Below are 19,665 nucleotides of genomic sequence, written 5' to 3'. Positions count from 1 at the left end.
AAGTGGTTTTGAAAAGTCATGGCAGGCATGTGATTAGTAGTATGTAACTACAATTTGAGGATGTGAACTAAACTTCCTACTGAACCAGAAGTAGTTCTAAAAAGAATAAAGTCAGGGGTAATGCATGCTGTGTGTGCAAGTTTTGCATGCAGACCAGCTGTTGAGAGCACTTTGGATTTCAGATGCAGTCATCCTTCCTGAAGTCAGAAGGAAAGAAAAGTACTAGCTAGTACTAGTACTAGCTACTAGAACGTCAGTGGAATCTTCCACATGTAGTTTGAGGAAAGACAACAAATGGGATGGACGGGGGGAAAACCCAGAGCTGATGTATTAGACAGGCTGTAAAACATTAAGGTTTTTTTTACCAGATCCTGGTTTTGCTTTTTAATTTGCTTTTTAATTTGCTAATTGTATATGCAAAATTGCAATTTAATGTACATTTGTGGCACAGATTCTTCTGATGGGTTCTACTGTTCCGCTCTGCTCAGCTCAGTGGGAACGGATGTTTAATACCTCTCGAATCCCAGGAGAGGAATCAGGTAGGTAAGCAGGGCCAGCCAAGGAAAATAAGCAACTTAATAGAATTCAGTTTGGGGAAGTATTTTCTGCTAAAGTCCTGGTTTTGTAGATAAGGATCTAACAGACACAAGGACACACAATTACTGTGTTCCAATACTCTGAAAGTAATTGGTATAGATTGATAGATGATTTTCCATTTAGAGTGATTTTAAAAGTTCTTCAACATCTTTTGTCTTAAATTGAAAATATAACATCAGGAAACTGTTGTTTGAGTTTTAATTTATAAATAAACTTTATTTTTCTCCATTCTACTCATTCAAGATCTTTTGTCTGTGCTTTTATCTTTGTAAAAGTGATGTTCTCTTATCTCAACCAATTGAAAATTTTTTGCTTGCTTGACTTTCCCTTTTTCGCTTACAATTCACAGCAACATTTCAGCATGTTCTCCATATGAACACTAGTTGTTTACCTGGCTTAGAGGCAGGTCCAGTCTTAGCTCTGTCAACAATTTTTTCAGTGCCACTGTTACCTTGATCTTTTGCATGCACAGAAAGACATCAGTTAAGTGAAATCACCTGTAATAAAGACTGAGTCCAAAACTTTTTCTGTAACATATGAAGAAAATATATACTGTGTTTTTTAAATTCCTGCCTCAATTCCAACAGTCATCTGATTATCCTACTCTGAGTAACTTAAGTTTTCACTTTTTGATGTTGAATAGAGGAGCATACCTAAGCATACTTAGAGCAGAGTCATTTTTATCTGTCTGTTCCTGCAGCTGCTCCTTATTATGGCAGACTTAAGGATATGTTTATATGATAACAGGAAATCATGTTGGCTCAGTAAAAATAAATTGTATCTGTGGCAGTTCATACACACATTCTCACTATAGGTGTACATATGCTGTCATTGCATTTGTTCATTAATGCTGCCTATAGACATAATGTAAGTTTTCACATTGTCAGCAGCACTCAAGAGAGGAATGTAAAAAGCAGTTGACCATTTTGTGGTAAATACATCATCCAAGGTCTTAAGGCTGATTTTTCTGCGTAAGGTGTTATTTTTCTAAAGGTAATGTTTCCCTAAAGGTTCATCATGGGTTTCTCCCCAAGGTAGTCTTTAAAGATCTCTATCAGCTTATTCTAAATTTTCCAGGCTTAAGCTGGTTTTTATTCTCTTACTGTTAAAGTAGGTTTTTTATTGTTGTTGGTTTTGTGGATTTTTTTCTGTAAAAGGAGACAGATTGCATCTAGAAATGCTAATATTTCTAGTCAATATGTGAAAGATGACATTGCTATCCATTTTGTTGTTCTTTGAGAAGCAAAGGACTAATTTCATAGGAGATTTGAGTGCAGACTTTTGTTATTGTGCTTTCTACAAAAGCTGTATCTAGGTTTCTCTAATCTGGTTATATGCTGAAGTGCCTTTAGAACTGTGTTCACATGTTTATCCAACACTGCATCATTGTGGTAATATTGGGATGAAATACATCATTTGGCAGAGTTATCATGATTAATGCAGAGGTCAGTCACTAGGAATTTGGAATGCAAGGGGTGATTGGTTAGTCACCTCCATTGGGAATTCACTTCCTTATGGGCTATCACTTGAAGATAGGATGTATTTTTAAACTTTCTTTGAGATCTGTAACTCACTCTTACGTTTCAAGCTGCCTTTGAGCACGTTAGTACCACTCAACTACAGAATAAAAAAATCAGATTTTCTAAACAGGCACAGCAATGTAACCACTCTTCACTGCTGGAGGTCTGATACTTGCTGTACGGGATGAAGCTCAATAAGGGTAGAAAGTGGCACTGGCTAGTGGATAAATCAGAAGGTGCATGTGTCAGATAAAAATTTTTCTTTTGCTTCTGCCAATGGCCTTTGGTAGGTTGAGGAATTCTTTCCCAACTATGCCTTAGCTTTCTGTATCTGCTTTCATCCCTTCTAATGGATAAAAACATACCCCTGGTATGATTGCTTACCGATCATGAGCTAGTCTAGGTAGGCTATCAAGTTTTAAAATCTCTATTAGGTAACTATAGTGCATGAGCTATTATTTTTTAGAATACTAAAGTACTGAAAGTGCTACCCTTGCCATTTCTCTGACCCCACTAAAGTAAAATGTATGAACTCTTTGCATTTAGTTTTGGATTTAGGTTTCTCTTAATCTGAAGTGAACAGTTGTACAAGTGGCCCATTCTAGCTGATTAAAATACATCCTGTATATTTTAATGGTTCTCCTCAGTTTCTCCTGCATAGTCTTCAACTTGAAGTCAGCATCATAAATTTACTTTATTTTCCTCCTAAGCATTTCACATTTCTTATTTTATTTTGCAGTTTTTCATGGTTTTTCTTTTTCTAAAATAAAACAACTTTTGTCATTCTGTATGTGGATAAGTGAATTACGAAGATATTTTAAGTTTGTGTGTTACAGTTCCTAAAAGAGCAGCATATTTAAAATAAAAAAAATTTCTATGGCATGTCTTGATGTTAAATGGTGGTAAAATCTTAATGAACATTGTATCCTACCACTTGAGCACTTGTTTAGTCTTTGTCTTTTAAGAAACAGTTGGAGCAAACCACTTTTAAGCAGGGAACAGCTTTTATGCCTTTCCATTCCCATTGTTTTAATAGGAAGCCCATGCAGCATGTTACATGCATCTTCATGTGTACATAAGTGACTTTTTGGACTGACAAGATACTTCTGTGTTACAAGACATCTGTACTCCAGGTTCATAAATCTGTATGTATCTAGGCCTGTGAGTAAAGTGTCTCAGAAGTAATTGCCAGGGTTCAACATCTGTTGTGAAATTAATTGTAGTCATTTCAGATTCTTAAGAATATAGCCATTCTTTGGGGGACTGAAGGAATTGAATTGACATTTTTCATCAATTGAGGGCTTTTCCTGGCTGCTACAGAAACCGTATTCTGTGTTTTGATATGTCTTTGTTAGTGAGTTCAGGCTTATCCCAATTAACCCGTATAAACAGTAAAGTGAGGGGAAAAAAATGCGGCCTAGGTTTCTGCTTTGCTGACTTCCATAACATGGAATATTAGTAATATTCCCTCTGCATCTATCAGTTTAAATGTGAACAAAAGCTTATGGTACTAAATTTGGGCTCTCTTAAGACTCTCCACAGATTGTACCACCACTTGTCTAGCAGTCAAATGCACATGATTGAAAAGTACCTTTACTCAGACTCATGTGGCATGTTCTTTTGCTTACTGCTCAATGAAACTACACTGCTGGTACTCAACTTTTCAGAAGCAGAGATTTAGTTGCTTAATATTGGCTTCCAGTGTGAAAACTTACCAAATTATATATACAAATGATTATCAAATCTGGGTATTTGCAGGAATCTTTATGCTGAAATAACATGGGGTCGTGGTTTATTCCACACTATTTATTACTTAAAATAAATTATCTGTGGCTAGTAGTGCATGCAGTAGGCATTTGATGTTTTTTTAGTGCATTAATGTTTTGAGACTTTGAGCTTTGTTTTCATGTAAGTGATTGCAATTCTAGATACTCTCCAGCATGTGAACGACAGCAAACACATTGTTGTGTATCATAAGGGCCGTTACTTCAAAGTATGGCTGTACCATGATGGTAGACTGTTGAAACCCCGAGAAATAGAACAACAGATGCAAAGAATTCTTGATGATGATTCAGAGCCTCAGGCTGGTGAAGAGAAACTAGCAGCTCTTACTGCAGGAGATAGGTATGGTGCTACTATTTTAAAAATATTTCTAGTATTTAGAAATAGTTGTGTAACATAATAATTTAATATTGGAGTTTTAAAATAGCCAGTTGATGAAATCTTGATTTTATACATTACTAACATGTAACAGCTCTTCAGTCATTTGTAACTACAAGGAGTAAAAATTAATTTTTGCAGTGGCAACCCTTAGCTGGAGAAGTTTGGTTATCACAGGAGTGGTAACTGGAAGCTTTACGGTATTAAACATATTGAATTACTCGAGTTTTAAATTGGCTCAGGTTCACTGGCGTTTTAAAGAATATTTTAAAAATTTAGATTTTGGTAAGAATATATTTTTCATGGAAAATTAAGAATTCAGTAGCTAACTCCATATTCGTGACTAGCATGTACAAAACAAAGGTGGTAAAACATTGGCAAATTCATGTAATCTGACTATAAAACAAATCCTTTTTGCAGAGTACCATGGGCTAAAGCTCGACAGGCTTATTTTAGCCGTGGAAAGAACAAACAGTCCTTAGATGCTGTTGAAAAAGCAGCATTTTTTGTGACATTGGATGACAGCGTGCAAGGGTACAGGAAAGAAGATCCAGTGAGGTCACTTGATGCATATGCAAAATCCTTAATGCATGGCAGATGTTATGACAGGTACAGTATTGACTCAGGAAAACACCTTCTGTTTTATAGAATTTTCTAATTCATATGAGTTAGTGACCTACAAGCTGATAAATTTCGTAGAATCACTGAATGCTTTGTATTGGAAGGCACCTTTAAAGGTCGTATAGTCTACCCTTCCCATGGGCAGAAAAAACTTTTTCATTACATCAGGTTGGATAGGATTTTGAGCCTGACTTTGAACACTTCCAGTGATGAGACATCCACAATTTCTCTGGGCAACCTGTTCGAGTGTCTCTCTGGCCTTGTTGTAAAAAAACCCTTGTGAGTAAATCTACCCTCTTTCAGTTGATAATCATTGTCCCTTGTCGTATCACTATGAACCATGGTAAAAAGTCTTTCTCAGTTTTTCTCAAGTCCTCATCATATACTGAAAGACCTCAAGAAGGTATCCTAGAGCCTTCTCTTCTCCAGAGTGATCAACCTAGCTCTCAGCCTTGCTCCATGGGAGAGGTGTTCCAGCCCTCTGACCATTTTTATGGCCTTCCCCTGGACTTCCTTTAATAGGTCCATGTCTTTCTTGTACTGGAGACCTCAGAACCGTGTGCTGTATTCCAGATGGGGTCTCGTAAGAGTAGACTAGAGAATGAGAATTGCCTTTTCTCAGCCTACCAGCCGCACTGCTGCTTGTGGAGCCCAGAATATTACTGGATTTCTGAGCTGCAAGCACATATAGACAGCTCACATCCAATTTTTCATCCACCAGTATGCCAAGTCCTTCTCTGCCTGTCTGGTCAACCCATTCATCCCCAAGTTTATTGATAGTGGAGATTGCCCTGACCTGGGTGTGGGACATTACACGTTCAAATGTGTGCGTATTTGTTTAAATAAATTATTATTTAAAAAAACAAACAAACAAACAACACCAAAAAAAACCTGGAACAAAAACAAACCAAAAAACCCCCACAAAAACCCCAAAACAGCCCCCTCCCCCAAAACCCCACGAAGACACCAAGAAGTTTGAATGTGAATTTTTCAGAGAGTTGAAGTATAAAAATGCTATTTTGAGTATAAAACTGCTATTGAATTATACAAAAATCATAAAGATATGTCTGTTTTTTTAGGTGGTTTGATAAAACATTCACTCTTATAGTATTCAAAAATGGCAGAATGGGTCTGAATGCAGAGCATTCTTGGGCAGATGCTCCTATTCTCGGACACCTGTGGGAGGTAAGTGTTCAGTACAAAAGGTTAATGCAGAAAATAATGTGATATGGTCCTTGAGATGGTCCTGAAGATCAGCAGTTTTCAATCCCTTGTGTTCATGTTGCTGATGAGTGATTATGGGCCTGTGTCTACAGCAAAACAAACAACCCTTGCTTAAAAAGAAAAGGTTGCTGTCCTTTGATTTAAAGGTTTTTATTGTGTTTTAATGAGCATAGATGTCTTCATAGAAAGGTGATACATCTTCATATCTCACTTGCTTGTAATGTTCTCAATCAATAGATTGTTGTCCCTTTTTGTTATGGCATTGTAATTTGTGTATATGCATGCTCCTGAAGCAGTTAAGCCTTCTTGTGCTATTAAAATCCCACACTTATTTTAAAAATTTAAAGAAATTAATGGTAGAGAGTTCAACTTTTTGTATAAGCATTTGTTTGATGAGCTACCGTTTAAATTAATGTGCTTTTTGTCAAATTTGTTCATTAGGAGCTTAGTTTATTGCTTGAAATCCTATTTGCTTTTTCCTTTTTCTTCTTGAAGCTCAAACGCATAAATAAATGCACAAAAGTTAAATGAGTGAACCATTCAAAACTATTTGATAACATTAGCTAATTGTGATTTGTAATTATGTATTTGTTCAAGTGGGTCTCACTGGTTACTTGGTGCCCCAAGTAATTTCCTAATTTTGTTATATGAATGTTTTCATGTGTGTAGGGAACAGAAAAACCTCATTTCATTCTCTAACCAGGCAAGAAAGAAGGCCAGACTGATAGGAGATTGACTCAACAGTGCATTTTAGACTAGCTCAGTGGAAGAGAGTTACTTTGTTTTCTTTTAATGAATGATGTTATATATGCTTTAGTTCGTGTTTCTGTTCATTTTCTGCTAAGAATTAGGATGACTAAAATAAACCAAGTAAGATTTTGTTTCCTTCTGTTGTTAGCTCTTTGTAGATTGTCTATGTTTTAAATAGAATGGATTACGCTTTATTTCATAGTGGGCATGTTCTGACCACTAAGTGAGAAAATGAAATTAAAAGAAGGTGTTAGAACTATCTGTGTTGAACATGAAATAGATTTTTCTCAAGGTTTTTCTTTCCATATTGAGCAGATTCAAATCTATTGATAATTCTGGTGGTTTGTGTTTTGGTTTGGTTTTTTTCTGTTTGTTGTTTTGGGTTTTTTTTTTATATTGAGGATGTTGTTTGAAATCTTAAAACAGAGCCTTTTTTGTCTGTTGTTCAAATTGTATTGTTCATATTAGAAACTTAGCCACCCAAGAGCTCTAGCTGCATGTATGGAAAAGCAGATTTGAGTGGGATACAAGCCTTAAAAATTTAAGTTCTTGCAGGGATATGCAATTACTCTGAAATAAATCGTTTCTTGATTAATGAGTTCTGACAGATAAAAACTTCTAGAAAGTCTCTAGAATCTAAATTGGACAAAGATTGTGACATCTAAGACCCTAAGACAGATTTTCTTTATTACTAGGAAGTTTGAAGTGGATTTGTAATGGAAACCTTTTTATACGATTCAGTAGCATCTAACATAATGCACCAGTGTAATTGAAGAGGTGCTTGTACATTTCTAGAATTCTTCTCAGAATACAAGTAAAAATGTCTTCAAATAAGAAGTGAAACAGAGCTTCACTTGCAGCTGTTTTCATTATTTGGAATTGGATTGTTTATTATATTCACTATGTACTGAGAATGAGTTATACTGATTTCACAGTGAAATCCTAATTTCACAGTAATGTGTAATGTAATCCAATTCTGAAGAAGTTTTGTTCTTTGCAGAATGTAATGGCAACTGAATATCTTGAACTGGGCTATTCAGAAGATGGTCATTGCAAAGGAGAGACCAATCAAAGTATTCCTATTCCCACCAAACTACAGTGGGAAATTCCAGAAGAAGTAAGTACAGAACAGCTAGTAGTTTGAAGTCCTCTTCCCTTGCAGCCAAATCATTTATTTACCATTTATTATCATTATTTATCATTTATTACTTACTGATAACCTTATAAATTAATTTTAAATTCCTTTGAGTCCTGCAAGATGTGCGTTTCATGTGTGGGCATTACTCAGCTTAATTAAAAAGATAATTGGGCTTTTTAACATCACTCTTTAAAAATTCTGGTGATGAAACGCCAACTTTTTACTAGAAACTTTCTTAGTTGGCAATATGTCATAAATTAAGTGGCCACCTATTTTAAATATAACTGTATTAAAATGAAGTTTAAGTTGCTGAAGTTCCATTGCTGTTGTCACAACAAATGCTATTCTGTAATAGTTCCTTGAGATTAGCTGTCTTTTCTGTGTGTTTGAAAGTCCGTATATGCCTGAGTTAAAGGCAAGCTACAATCCCCTATTTGGATTTTAATTTTGAATTAAAAGTTAATGTTTGGTGTTATGTTTATTAAGCATGTATGGCTGATTGGAAGTCACTAACTATTGCCTTTCAAACTCTGTGGGTCATTCTTTTATATTCTACTAATCTGAACAGTCTTAATGCTGGTGGGTTTTTGAAGGGTAATTTTTTGACTCCAGATGTGTATTGACTTAAAAGTTATTTATTAGCTTTTTGAATTTTAATTTCTGGCAAACATTAATTCCCCTCTCCCTCCAAAGAGAGATGATTTAGATAATGATGTTTCTGGTATGCATAAAGGCAGCATTTTTAAATTTTTTTTTTAATTTAAAATACTTGCTTTTTTTCAACAGTGTTCTCAAATGCCATCGACTACATGTCTATGCACATATGTAGATATGCATTTGTTTGTTTGTTTGTTTTAGTGCCAAGAAATGATTGAGAGGTCTCTGAGCACTGCCATAGCTCTGGCAAATGATGTGGACTTCCATTCATTTTTTTTTGATGTTTTTGGGAAAGGACTAATAAAGAAAGCAAAAACGAGCCCTGATGCATTTGTGCAACTTGCCCTGCAGCTTGCTCACTATCGGGTAAGAAAGGACTGTTTCTGCCTTATAGAATCTCATTAAATTTGGTATAGCATATTTGTTATCAAAACGTGACTATGTGAAGTACTTTAGAGTAATCTTGTACTGCTTGTGCAAGGTTATTAAAGACATTCAATGGAAATTGGTACAAACCCTAAGCTGATTACAAGCTGGAAATTAATTGTCCGAAGGTTGGTATATTGACACTTACAGAAGTTATTCTCTTCTGCTTATTTGTTCTGTCCCTAGACATTTTGGACCTCAAAGAAGTAGATACAAAACTTCAAGTAGACATGTTTACTATCTAAAAAGCATTATAATCTGAACAATGTTAAACTTGTATTTTAGTTTTGAGTCACCCTTAGCTCAGTGGTCATGGACACTCCCTAAGAAGATTAGCAGAAATGTCTGCCTGTGTTATCTTCATTAGTTCACCACTTTGTCAGTATCTACCTTAGTTCACCTCTTCTATAATATGCTTTCAGAAAACACCACTGTAGCAACATGCATGTTTTTCATTTTGCTTTCTAGTTGTCACTGTGAGATACTGTTCTACTTTTTAAATTCATTTCTTTTAAAAAGTAATTTCAAATGGCTTTTCAAAGCATCCAGATTTCCTGACTGCTGTCACCATTTACAGTAGTTTTTATCCTTGCTTAGGGTAGCTACATGGCAAATAATTGATTACCCATCCACCCCTTTTATTTTGAACACCCATCCTCTTAATCAAAAACTGGACTTTCATGGTCTGTTCTGATACACATTTTTGAGAGGTAGAGCTGCTAACGTGTTAGATAAAACTTCTATCATTTGGCAACTTGTAATCTGTAGATTCTGCACATCTACAGGAAACACAGCCACACTTCCTGGATTTTGCAGACTATTTTCAGTTCTCACATTTTTTTATAATCCCCACTTTGGCATGCTTTTCCATGCTATTAAATTTTTAATTGAAAATACCTTTAAGGATGTTACAATGGTCTTGATTACTTAGCACAGCTCTGTTAATTTCAAATAGGTTTTTGATAGCCTTTAAATCAGCTTCTGTTATCAACTTAAAAAATGCAGAGGGTAGTCCTTGCTAGTTTAGTTGTTCTATTAGAGTTATCATATTCTGCTGCTAATCTTATTTTTGCCTTTATTATGTTTATTTAAGGCTGCTGATGCTGGGCTACTAAAAACTTAATGTTGAGTTTAAACTGTGGAGTGTTTCATACCCTGTGTTACCTTTAACTGTTTGTTAAGAAAGAAGGACTAAGTCTAACTAAAACTTTAAGTTCTTGTTTTTCCCTTTTCAAGGATATGGGAAAATTTTCCTTAACATATGAAGCATCCATGACGCGCTTGTTCAGAGAAGGCAGGACAGAAACTGTTCGTTCGTGTACTGTTGAATCATGTAATTTTGTTCAAGCCATGGAAGACCCAACTGAAAATGTAAGTACATGATGTTGTTGTTTTATATAAACAGTAAGGTACATGAGTTATCACTCCATATTCATCTAAATTCCCAAATCACTTTAGAGTGATGCTTTTGTTTTTTGGAAAGGAAGTGCAGCTAAGATAACAGGTCCACATTTTCTGGCACTATGGCAGAAATTCAAGGCTATACCAAAAAAGAGTGGCAGTATCTTAGCCAAATGTGCCATTTCTCACAGTTCCTGAACTCCAGAAAACTTGTGAAATTTTTTACTTGTAAAATTCAAAGATAGATTTGTAAAACAAGTAATCTCATAACAGTTAGGCTTTCCTTTCTGACAGGGAAGTAAGTATTATTCACAGGAAATTAATAGTTGCTTTTATATGTTGATTTCAGTGAGCTTTTAATTCTTTCTTGTGATGTTCTGATTAGCAAAGGAGATATGGTCTAGGGGAAAACTTCAGATAATGCCAGTCCATTACTGGCATATTTGCTGTCAAAATGGAAATGTGGAGGACTATCATCTTGAGGTCTGTCCTTTAATTCACTGCTAGTCAGTTTTCGTAAGATGCATTTGATTAAATAAATTATTCTATTTTCAGGCTTTGCTAAGCTGAAGGGGATTTCCAGTTCTTCAGAGTCAATAAAAATTTGACCTGAAAAAGCGAATTTTGTTGATTAGGAGTGTACTCAAGGTGTTTTACTCAGGCCTATGTAACAGCTGTATGGTCTAATTAAAAAGATCTAGGACTATAATAATCAGTAATTGAATGCTGACATAGCACATTCAGTGCTATGCCATTGGGAAAAATGGACCCCTTGCTTTAGTTAGTCTTGCCATTTATTTTTAGTAGTCTTTTGTGTCTGAACATTTTTTCTAGTACAGGATTAGCTGGGATGGTGTGTACAGTTTTGAACACAGCATCTGAGGTATGGATGGATTGGAGAGTATAAAGGAGAGCAAGAAAGATTATTAGAAACCGCTGAAGAGGATCTGAAAGGAGAGTTTGAAATTAATTATTCTGGCCTAAAGAAGAGAGAACACTGTGGAAGAGTTAGGGAACCAGGTTGTGCTCAAGAGGATAAAAAGGCTGATGCAGGGATGATGGAACTGCTCTGTTCTCTGTCCCAAGAACTAGTGGACTTAAATTTCAGAAAAAAACACATTAGGGAAACATTTTCTGCTAATAAGGATAATGAGTAAGGAGGGAAATAATAAGAGTGAAACAGATTATTTGGGGAGGTTGTTTTTTCACTTGGAAAATTTTTCTAAGTAAGTTACAGAATGGTCCTTCAGGAAGGAGTTTTAGCTGATTAGATCTTAGGGCAGAGAAGTCTAAGCAGATGAACAGTTGAGGTTCTTTATAGCCCCATGATTCTATGAATAAACGTTACTGCAAGAATATAAATATACAAGGAAAGAGAGAAAGCTTTTTCTCCCACCTCACTCTGGAAATTCTATATACATAAAGTCCTGCTGGATTTCTCAATATGCTGTGCCTGGGAGCTGTGATCAAAAGAGTGCAAATTTGGAAATCCAGCCAGGTCAACATGTCATATGTAACAATGGCACAGCTACTGTACAACTATCCTGTGTATAGAAAGTAATTTTGACGTAGTTAACTCTAATATTAGGACTATTACATCTCTGCAGTCAGCATCGACATTTTTGTTAAAGGAATAAAGCTATACATGGCCCTATACATGGCAAGATCATATGTGTGTGTACATATATATACACCTCTGACTTAATTCTGCTAACTTCACATTTTTGTTTCTGATTTATTTTTTTTTTAATGGTTACTACAAACAAAATTATTTTTCAGACTTGTAGATTCATTACTGCCCTTCATCTGGAATGATTAGCCACAGAGCAGAGCAACTCTGACTTCAGAGAGCAATTTTTAGGTTTTGTGTTACGAAGGTTATATGACATGCATTTACATATTATTTTGAAAAGAGTTGTCTACTTTTACCTCTTGCTTTTACTATTCTCTGGATTTTTCCTAAGAATTTTTCCTGAGCACTTGTATCCTCTGTGGACTATACAATTTACTTCTGAATCCCAGTGGTAGACATGCTTAGTATGACTACAAGTTTTCACACTGGAGGCAAACAGACTGCTCACTGTGTCCCAAATAAGTGGTGTAAAATGCAGTTATGCTGGAGATAAGAAGTGAGAGGTTGCCATATACTCAGTGTTTTGCATTCCACATTATAAAATCTTAACTGAATGGCTTTCTGAGTGTTTTTAACAGACACTTGCTTTCAGCCTTTACAACATTCATACAGTGTTCATAGAATATCTCAAATTGGAATGGACCCATAAGGATCATTGAGACCAACTCTTTGCTCCTCACAAGACTACCTAAAACTAAGCCATATGGTTAAGAGTATCATCCAGACACTCCTTGAACTCAAACAGGCTTGGTTCCCTGATCATACCCCTGGGGAGCCTGTTCCAGTGACTGACCACTCTCTCAGTGAAGAACCTATTCCTAATTTTCGATCTGACCTTCCACTGATGCAGCTTCATTCCGTTTCCTCATTCCCTGTCTCTGGTCACCAGAGAGAGGAGATCAGCACCTCCCATTCTCTTGCCCCTGTTTAAGAAGCTGTAGACTGTGGTGAGGTCACCCGTCAGCCTTATCTTCTCTAAGCTGAATAAACCAGGTGATCTCAGCCACTCCTCATAAGTCTTGCCCTCAAGACCTTTTACCATCTGCATTGCCTTCCTCTGGACAGACAGTAATAGTTTTATGTCCTTCTTACATAGAGGTGCCCAAAACTGCACGTAGTACTTGAAGAGGGGCTGCATCAGTGCAGTATAGAATGGGACAGTCAGCTCCTATGACCAGCTAGTTGTGATGTGCTTGGTGCACCCCAGGACATAGTTGGCCCCTTTTGGCTGCCAGGAAACACTGTTGACTCATTCAATTTATCACTGACCCAAAGGCCTGACTTTCTTTCTGTGAGGCTGCTCTCCAGCCTCTCGTGCCCCAGTTTGTGTGCATCACCAGCATTACCCTATCCCAGATGGAGAATCTGGCATTTGCTCTTGTTAAATTTCATACAGTTGGTGATTGCTGAGCTCTGTAGTCTATCCAAATCTCCCTGTAAGGCCTCTGGTGGAACAGCAAGTCTTGAACAAGTTCAGAGTTGACTGGGAGTTTATCATCCCCCCCAGTCACAGTCTTCCAACACAGGGCTCTGGGGATCCGAGGGCTCATAATTGGTGTTAAAGACTGATATGAAGAAGACATTAAGCATCTCTGCTTTGTCTATTTCCCTATTTATGAGTAACCCTATTTGTTACCCTTCACAGTACTGGACATCTTGAACTCTAGTCAAGCTTTGGCTGCAAAAATTTTCTCTCTACGGTGGCAGACAGCATCTCTGTTGTCGTCCTGTGTCACTTGTCCTTGCTTCCACTGTCTGTACCCTTTCTTTTCCCTACTCAGCCAATCAGATCTTCTGCTCCACTTGCTTGACTTCTGGCACTTTGGAATTGCCTGCTCTTGAGGTCTTAAAAGAAGGCTTTTAAAAAATTATTAGGATTCATGGACAGCAATACCTTAAGTGTTGTCAGTTTGTCTTCTTAAAATGGCTGTTGCAGGTCCAGCTTTTCTTAAATCATGTTGAGATGTACTGTCCTATAACTTTTTAAGATCAGTGTTTTTAGAAACTAAATACATAATAATGTAGTAAACTTGAGTTGTAATAACGTGTGATTCTGGGGTTAGACCACACTTAAGGAAAACAAATTTGTTATTTTATGTACTGTTTGCAGCAGTTAATAATAGACACTTGCTAATACTTGAAGTTGAATACATGAGATTGAAAAGCCAGAGAATACTAATATTTGGTGTTGGTTGCCTGCATTTTTCTTGTACTTGATCCTTAAGTGCACTAGGTTTGAGAGCTGTTGCTGTAACTTATTTTCTGCACATCTGTCCTCAACCTGGTTCTCTTAAATGATGGTGTTTTTTTCATCTTTTTCTTCCATTGTTAGAATGAAAATAAGCTGAAGTTCTTCCGGCTTGCTGCTGCCAAACACCAGCACTTGTATCGTCTCGCTATGACTGGTGCTGGCATTGATCGCCACCTGTTCTGCCTTTATGTCGTGTCCAAGTATCTTGCTGTAGATTCTCCTTTTCTTAAGGAAGTAAGTGACTTAATGTTAACTATTAATTACAGTAAATAATACTGATTATTAATAGACCTATAGTAATTATTTCTGTGAGCTTTGTAGTATATGTGGTATTAAGGATCACAAGATCAGTATTTTAAAAAAAAAAGGTTCCTTGTGTTTTTTGCATATTTTTAAGTCAGCACAACAGAGGCTGTGTATTTTCTTTCAGTGTTCTTTTGGAACTGTGACAAAATCACTTTCTTTTAAGTTACTGTTAGTTAAAGGAGCTGCATGTTGCAATTTTTTTGTTTGCTTTTGTTTGTTTGATGCACAATATTAACGTCACTGTTTATTACCATGGCAAACTAGATTTTAAGGTTGCACTTGTTCCTGTTTTCTGATTAATAAAAAATTTGTTCTCGATTGCCTCCAAATTAAGCTACTCACATTTGTCTGCTTGCCCTCCTAAATGTGAGTAGTGGTTAAGTCAAGAATAAAACAATTTTCTACAGCTTCCACAGACTTTATGTGTATGTTAGAGATTTTATAAGCTTCTAACTTGATGTTAAATCCTTATGACACTTGATATAGTGTCTTACCAGGATTTGAATATTGCTGTGAATGATCTCTTGCTAACAAGACCTCTTGTGCAGAATTTACCAGGTTATAGACCAGATTTATCTGGTTTGAAATAGCATTTTTTTTGGAAGAACTTTTAATCTTTTTGAGGATCTGACAGCACAAGCTTATGTTAATGGTTTGTGTATCACAAATCTAGCTGTTTTTTTAAACTTCTTAATTGTTCTTTCCCTTGAAATGAGAACTGGAGAAATTCTTCGTATTGCTTTATAGAGTCCTTTCTAACTTAACTAACTTCTAACTTAACTAGTTTCTAAGAAAGTTGCATGTTCTTAAACTGTGTGTTATACTTGTTTGCGTCTTTTATATCTAAAAAAGGTGTTGTCAGAGCCTTGGAGGCTGTCAACAAGTCAGACACCACAGCAACATATTGACTTAAAGAAGAACCCTGAGATGTTATCCTGTGGTGGAGGATTTGGACCGGTATGTTTGCTAAATACAAGTACACCTTTAAAAAAAGTTTTATTTTGAATATGCTAGTCTAAACATTTCAGATCTGTAATTCCTTAATGTTGCAGATCAAAAGTGCAACACATGCTTTTAAGTGCATGTGTTTAATGCTTTCCCATTATGTGCTCAGAAAAATTTTAATCACCTTTTTGTCATATCAAATTACAAGAATGCATTATTCTTAAGGAAATACGTAGTTACAAAATGTGCTACAGGTCTCTATGGTAGAGAGATCTGACAAAGTGGGTGCTTTTATCACATTACCAAAGCCAGATGTATAGAAACTATTGGGCAATTATTACAATGAAAAATGCCTTATTAGTTAAACTAGATTGTAAGGATGAGATTTGTAAAAGTGCTTGACTTATTCCTTATGTTTCCTGATTCATTAAAAAATATGTTCATGCTTTGCTGCAAATTAAGCTACTTGCATTGTTCTGCATTCCCTCCTAAGTTTGAATACCAGCCAAGTCAAGAATAAAACCACATTCTACAATTTCTGTAGACTTTCAAGTAACTAGAATACTGTTAGAGATTTTTACAAGCTTCTGACTTGCAGTATTTTACTGGGATTTGAACATTAACAACTTCATAATCATAAATGTTTACAAGATCTGTATGGGGCTATGAACTAGGTTATTCTGTTTTCAAAAAGCATTTCTGTTGAAAGAACAATGAGAGGGATCACAGTACTGCTCTTTGCCACACAGATTAGGATGACAAGTACAGTGTATTTTTGCTGCTTTCTCAAGCTGGAAGATGTTTTTTGTGCTTTTTTTTTTAAAGAAAAAAAATTGCTCTTGTTTCTGATCAGTAGCTCTTGAAGTTGGAATGAATTTAATTTGCATTATCAAGGAAACCTAGCTATTGCAATGCTGCTCATTCATGAGAAATTGGCAGATGAGAAAGACAGAATCTCTAAAAAGCTGTGGTCTGTCAATAAAATATGGTTTTGACTGTATCAATTTCTAACATTTTTTCCTTTTGTTTTTGCTAATGATACTTTAACTGCTTCCTTCTTACTACTTTTTCCTTTCATTTCCTTCCTTCAGTTGTCTGCCTTTCCAAAGAACCCTGCATACATTTCCCTTCATACTTTGTTGTATCCTTATAAAAACTGTGCTTCGGTTTCCTGAAGTAGCTCAGAGATTTAGTACATCAGGCTTTCTGTGTGTGGGTGGTTTTGGAGGGGTATTCTTTTTGAAGTGTTTTGTAGAGTGTGGCCCTGTAGCACTAATAAAGAGAAGTCTGTCAGTCTGCTTAGCAGCAGTGGCAGCAAAGAGCTCAAAGGCTGTGATCCTTTCAGTTAGGAAAGAGGGGAAGGAGGGTGGTAGCAGGATAGTCTGTGTTTACTAGGCGTACTTTAAATACAGCATCAAACAGTTAATGGTGCTAATGTTTAAATCATTCCAGAGCTGCTGTTGTGATATGGGTGTTGAGACTCCTATCTTTGCTGTAAAGTTGGATGTCTTTAACTTTGGGCAAATTTTCATACTACAGTTCTTGTAACCAAATACAAAATATAAAAAAGGAGTATATATCTGCAGAGGGATCCCCTGAAACAGGATGTTTAGGTATACAACTGAACTATTTTGTTCCTTATTACTTAAACACTGAAGCTGTATAGCTGCTTAGGAGCAGTCTTAGAGCAAGTATTTATTTCAAAATACTTAAACTGGGAAATATTACATATATTCAGAAATGTTAATTCTGTGCAATTCAGAGGAGCCTAAATTGTTTCCTTAAGTGGAATCAATCTTCAGAAATTATGCATTGAATATGGAAGCTTAATTTTTGCTTGAGGAAAAACTGCAACTTATTTTAAAAACAGTAAGAATTGTGTAATTATGTATAAGAGAATTTAGGATTGGAAGGAAAAAAATAAAAAATAGAACTTGTTTTTCTCTTCTTCCTTCTTCTAGGTGGCTGATGATGGTTATGGTGTTTCTTACATTATCTTGGATGAAAATTCCATCCATTTCCATGTTTCCAGCAAAGTTTCTTGTTCTGAGACGGTAAGGGTCAGTCTTTTCCTGTGGTTTAATAAACCTGTTCTGATATCTGCTTATAAATCTTCTACTCATTGTCTAAAAAAAATGTAGTAGGACTTGCAACATACAGTTATAATGTGTTTTTTCTTTTTCAACATCTGGCATTTTGGTGGGATTTTTTTAATCTCCCTTTCTATACATTTAATAGCTTTATGAATCAAGGAAGTCAATTCTATTTCACTTATGCTTTCAAGTGTAAAGAAGATATGTGCCCAGGGTCCTCTTTGTATGCATGTAGTTCTCTGGAACTCATGTAAAATTACTCGTATCTGTCCCACAAACAGTAAGATGGGTGTATTTTTAGTTACTGAGGTTTTGCTTTGATTTGTATCTGGCTGCAGTTGTAAAGAGAGAGTAAAATGTATGCACCCTATTCTTTAAATCATCTTAGTTTAAATAATACTGAAAAAAACTGTCCTATAAATTGTAATCTGTACTTGAGAAACATAATAAAAAAAAAATTAGAATAACATCCAGTTATAATGTAGTAGATGTCATCTATTCAATACCCTGCTGTTGCAGAGGCCTGCTTTGAGTGCTTTTCAATTTGCCCGTTCCCTTCAGATTTTTATGACTTGAATAGACATTATGAGTTTGTTCAGGATTACATAGCTGAACTAGTTTTTCCTGTGTGTGGCCTTGGTATTAGTAGGATCTTTGTAGTAGGTCCTGTAATGTAGCGCATAATTTATATTTGCAATCTTAATTTGCTCCTTGTAGCATTCATCTGACACTTAACTAGAACAAGTTCATAGTTTGTTTATACTTAGATAATTGTGATTTTCATTTTCAATGCTTTATGTAATGTTTTAATGGCAAAAGATTCAGAATACTGACATGAACTCAAATACAAAATGTTTTTCTGCTCTTTCAGTACTTCTGGTCGTACAGTAGTGCTTCATTAGTCATATACTTCCTGAACATTTTTTTGTTTTCTGAAAAATTAGTTTTTGCAAAATCTTGAATTAAAAAAATACTGAAACCCACCTGTTTTACAGTAAATCACTGCATCTGATTTCAGAAAGAAATAGATAACTTGAGTTCTGTCTATAGGAAAGTAAATGCAAAATTAAGAACTCATTAGTCAGTAGTAGCATAAACTTGGGTTACTTTATATAACATTAAAAATTTTGTGGTTTAAATTTCCCATTTTATGGTAAAATACATGCCCTAACTCTGTAAGCTCCAAAATTACAAAATTTTAAAATGTTCCTTCTTTTGCCTAGAATATAACTGTTGATTGACAGTACAAGTCTTTGCTTTTGTTTTGTGTTTGCTTTTAAAGGATTCTCATCGTTTTGGAAAAAACATCCAAAAAGCAATGGTTGACATCATGGGTTTATTTAACCTTAGTAAAAACTGTACCAAGTGATTTGCCTTATCGATGCCAAGCCATCTCCCATTGTTGGGATGAGAACTCTTCTGAACAGTGAATGAGCAAGATTTGTTAAACGGCAGGTGGTGAAGAAACTGAGTAAACATCTGATCACCTATGAAAACCTTAGTAGTGCATTGAACATTTCATTTTTTTCAGTAGTTTGGAAGAGGTTATTTCCACAAATAATGACTTTTGAAATCTTGTATGTTCCTAGGCATGAAGTATAGTATAATTGCATTGTGATGTATATTCTAACTCTTACAGTTTTCTCTTAATTTGTATACACTTACTTTTTTTTTAACTTAAAATTAGTCTACTTGTATTCCAGAATCAAAGGGATAAAACACACAATCTTAAATACTATAAAAAGTTTTACTTCCTCTGTATTAATAGCAGAATATTCTTCAATGTATCTGCTGCTTTATGTCAATGAATGACAAAGCTTGTGGCTGTTTACCATTGGTTTTTTTTTTTTGGTTTTTTTTTCGGTTGTTTTGGGTTGTTTTGTGTTGTTGGGGGTTTTTTTGGTGGGGGGAGGGGTGACTTAAAAGTAATCTCTGTAAAACAT

The 19,665-nt window shown here is 35.6% G+C and overlaps 1 protein-coding gene across 1 annotated transcript in view; it reads left to right on the top strand.

The window, feature by feature from the left end:
- The window catches only part of CPT1A (carnitine palmitoyltransferase 1A (liver)), a 27,898-nt gene extending 8,592 nt beyond the window's left edge, over window positions 1–19,306 (top strand). The window contains exons 8-18 of the mRNA XM_009996433.1: window positions 452–539; window positions 4,046–4,241; window positions 4,698–4,886; window positions 5,978–6,083; window positions 7,873–7,989; window positions 8,869–9,033; window positions 10,330–10,464; window positions 14,460–14,612; window positions 15,537–15,641; window positions 17,591–17,683; window positions 19,005–19,306. Of these exons, the coding sequence (XP_009994735.1) occupies window positions 452–539; window positions 4,046–4,241; window positions 4,698–4,886; window positions 5,978–6,083; window positions 7,873–7,989; window positions 8,869–9,033; window positions 10,330–10,464; window positions 14,460–14,612; window positions 15,537–15,641; window positions 17,591–17,683; window positions 19,005–19,091 (1,434 nt within the window). The 3' untranslated portion in view covers window positions 19,092–19,306. The remainder of the gene's footprint in view (window positions 1–451; window positions 540–4,045; window positions 4,242–4,697; window positions 4,887–5,977; window positions 6,084–7,872; window positions 7,990–8,868; window positions 9,034–10,329; window positions 10,465–14,459; window positions 14,613–15,536; window positions 15,642–17,590; window positions 17,684–19,004) is intronic.
- The last annotated feature ends 359 nt before the right edge of the window (window positions 19,307–19,665 follow it).

The sequence above is a fragment of the Chaetura pelagica genome, unplaced genomic scaffold, assembly GCF_000747805.2.
Source record: "Chaetura pelagica isolate M959 unplaced genomic scaffold, ChaPel_1.0 scaffold74, whole genome shotgun sequence".
Classification (NCBI taxonomy): domain Eukaryota; kingdom Metazoa; phylum Chordata; class Aves; order Apodiformes; family Apodidae; genus Chaetura; species Chaetura pelagica.
Note: the sequence above shows the minus strand (reverse complement) of the source record. Positions and strands in the feature narration are given on the sequence as shown.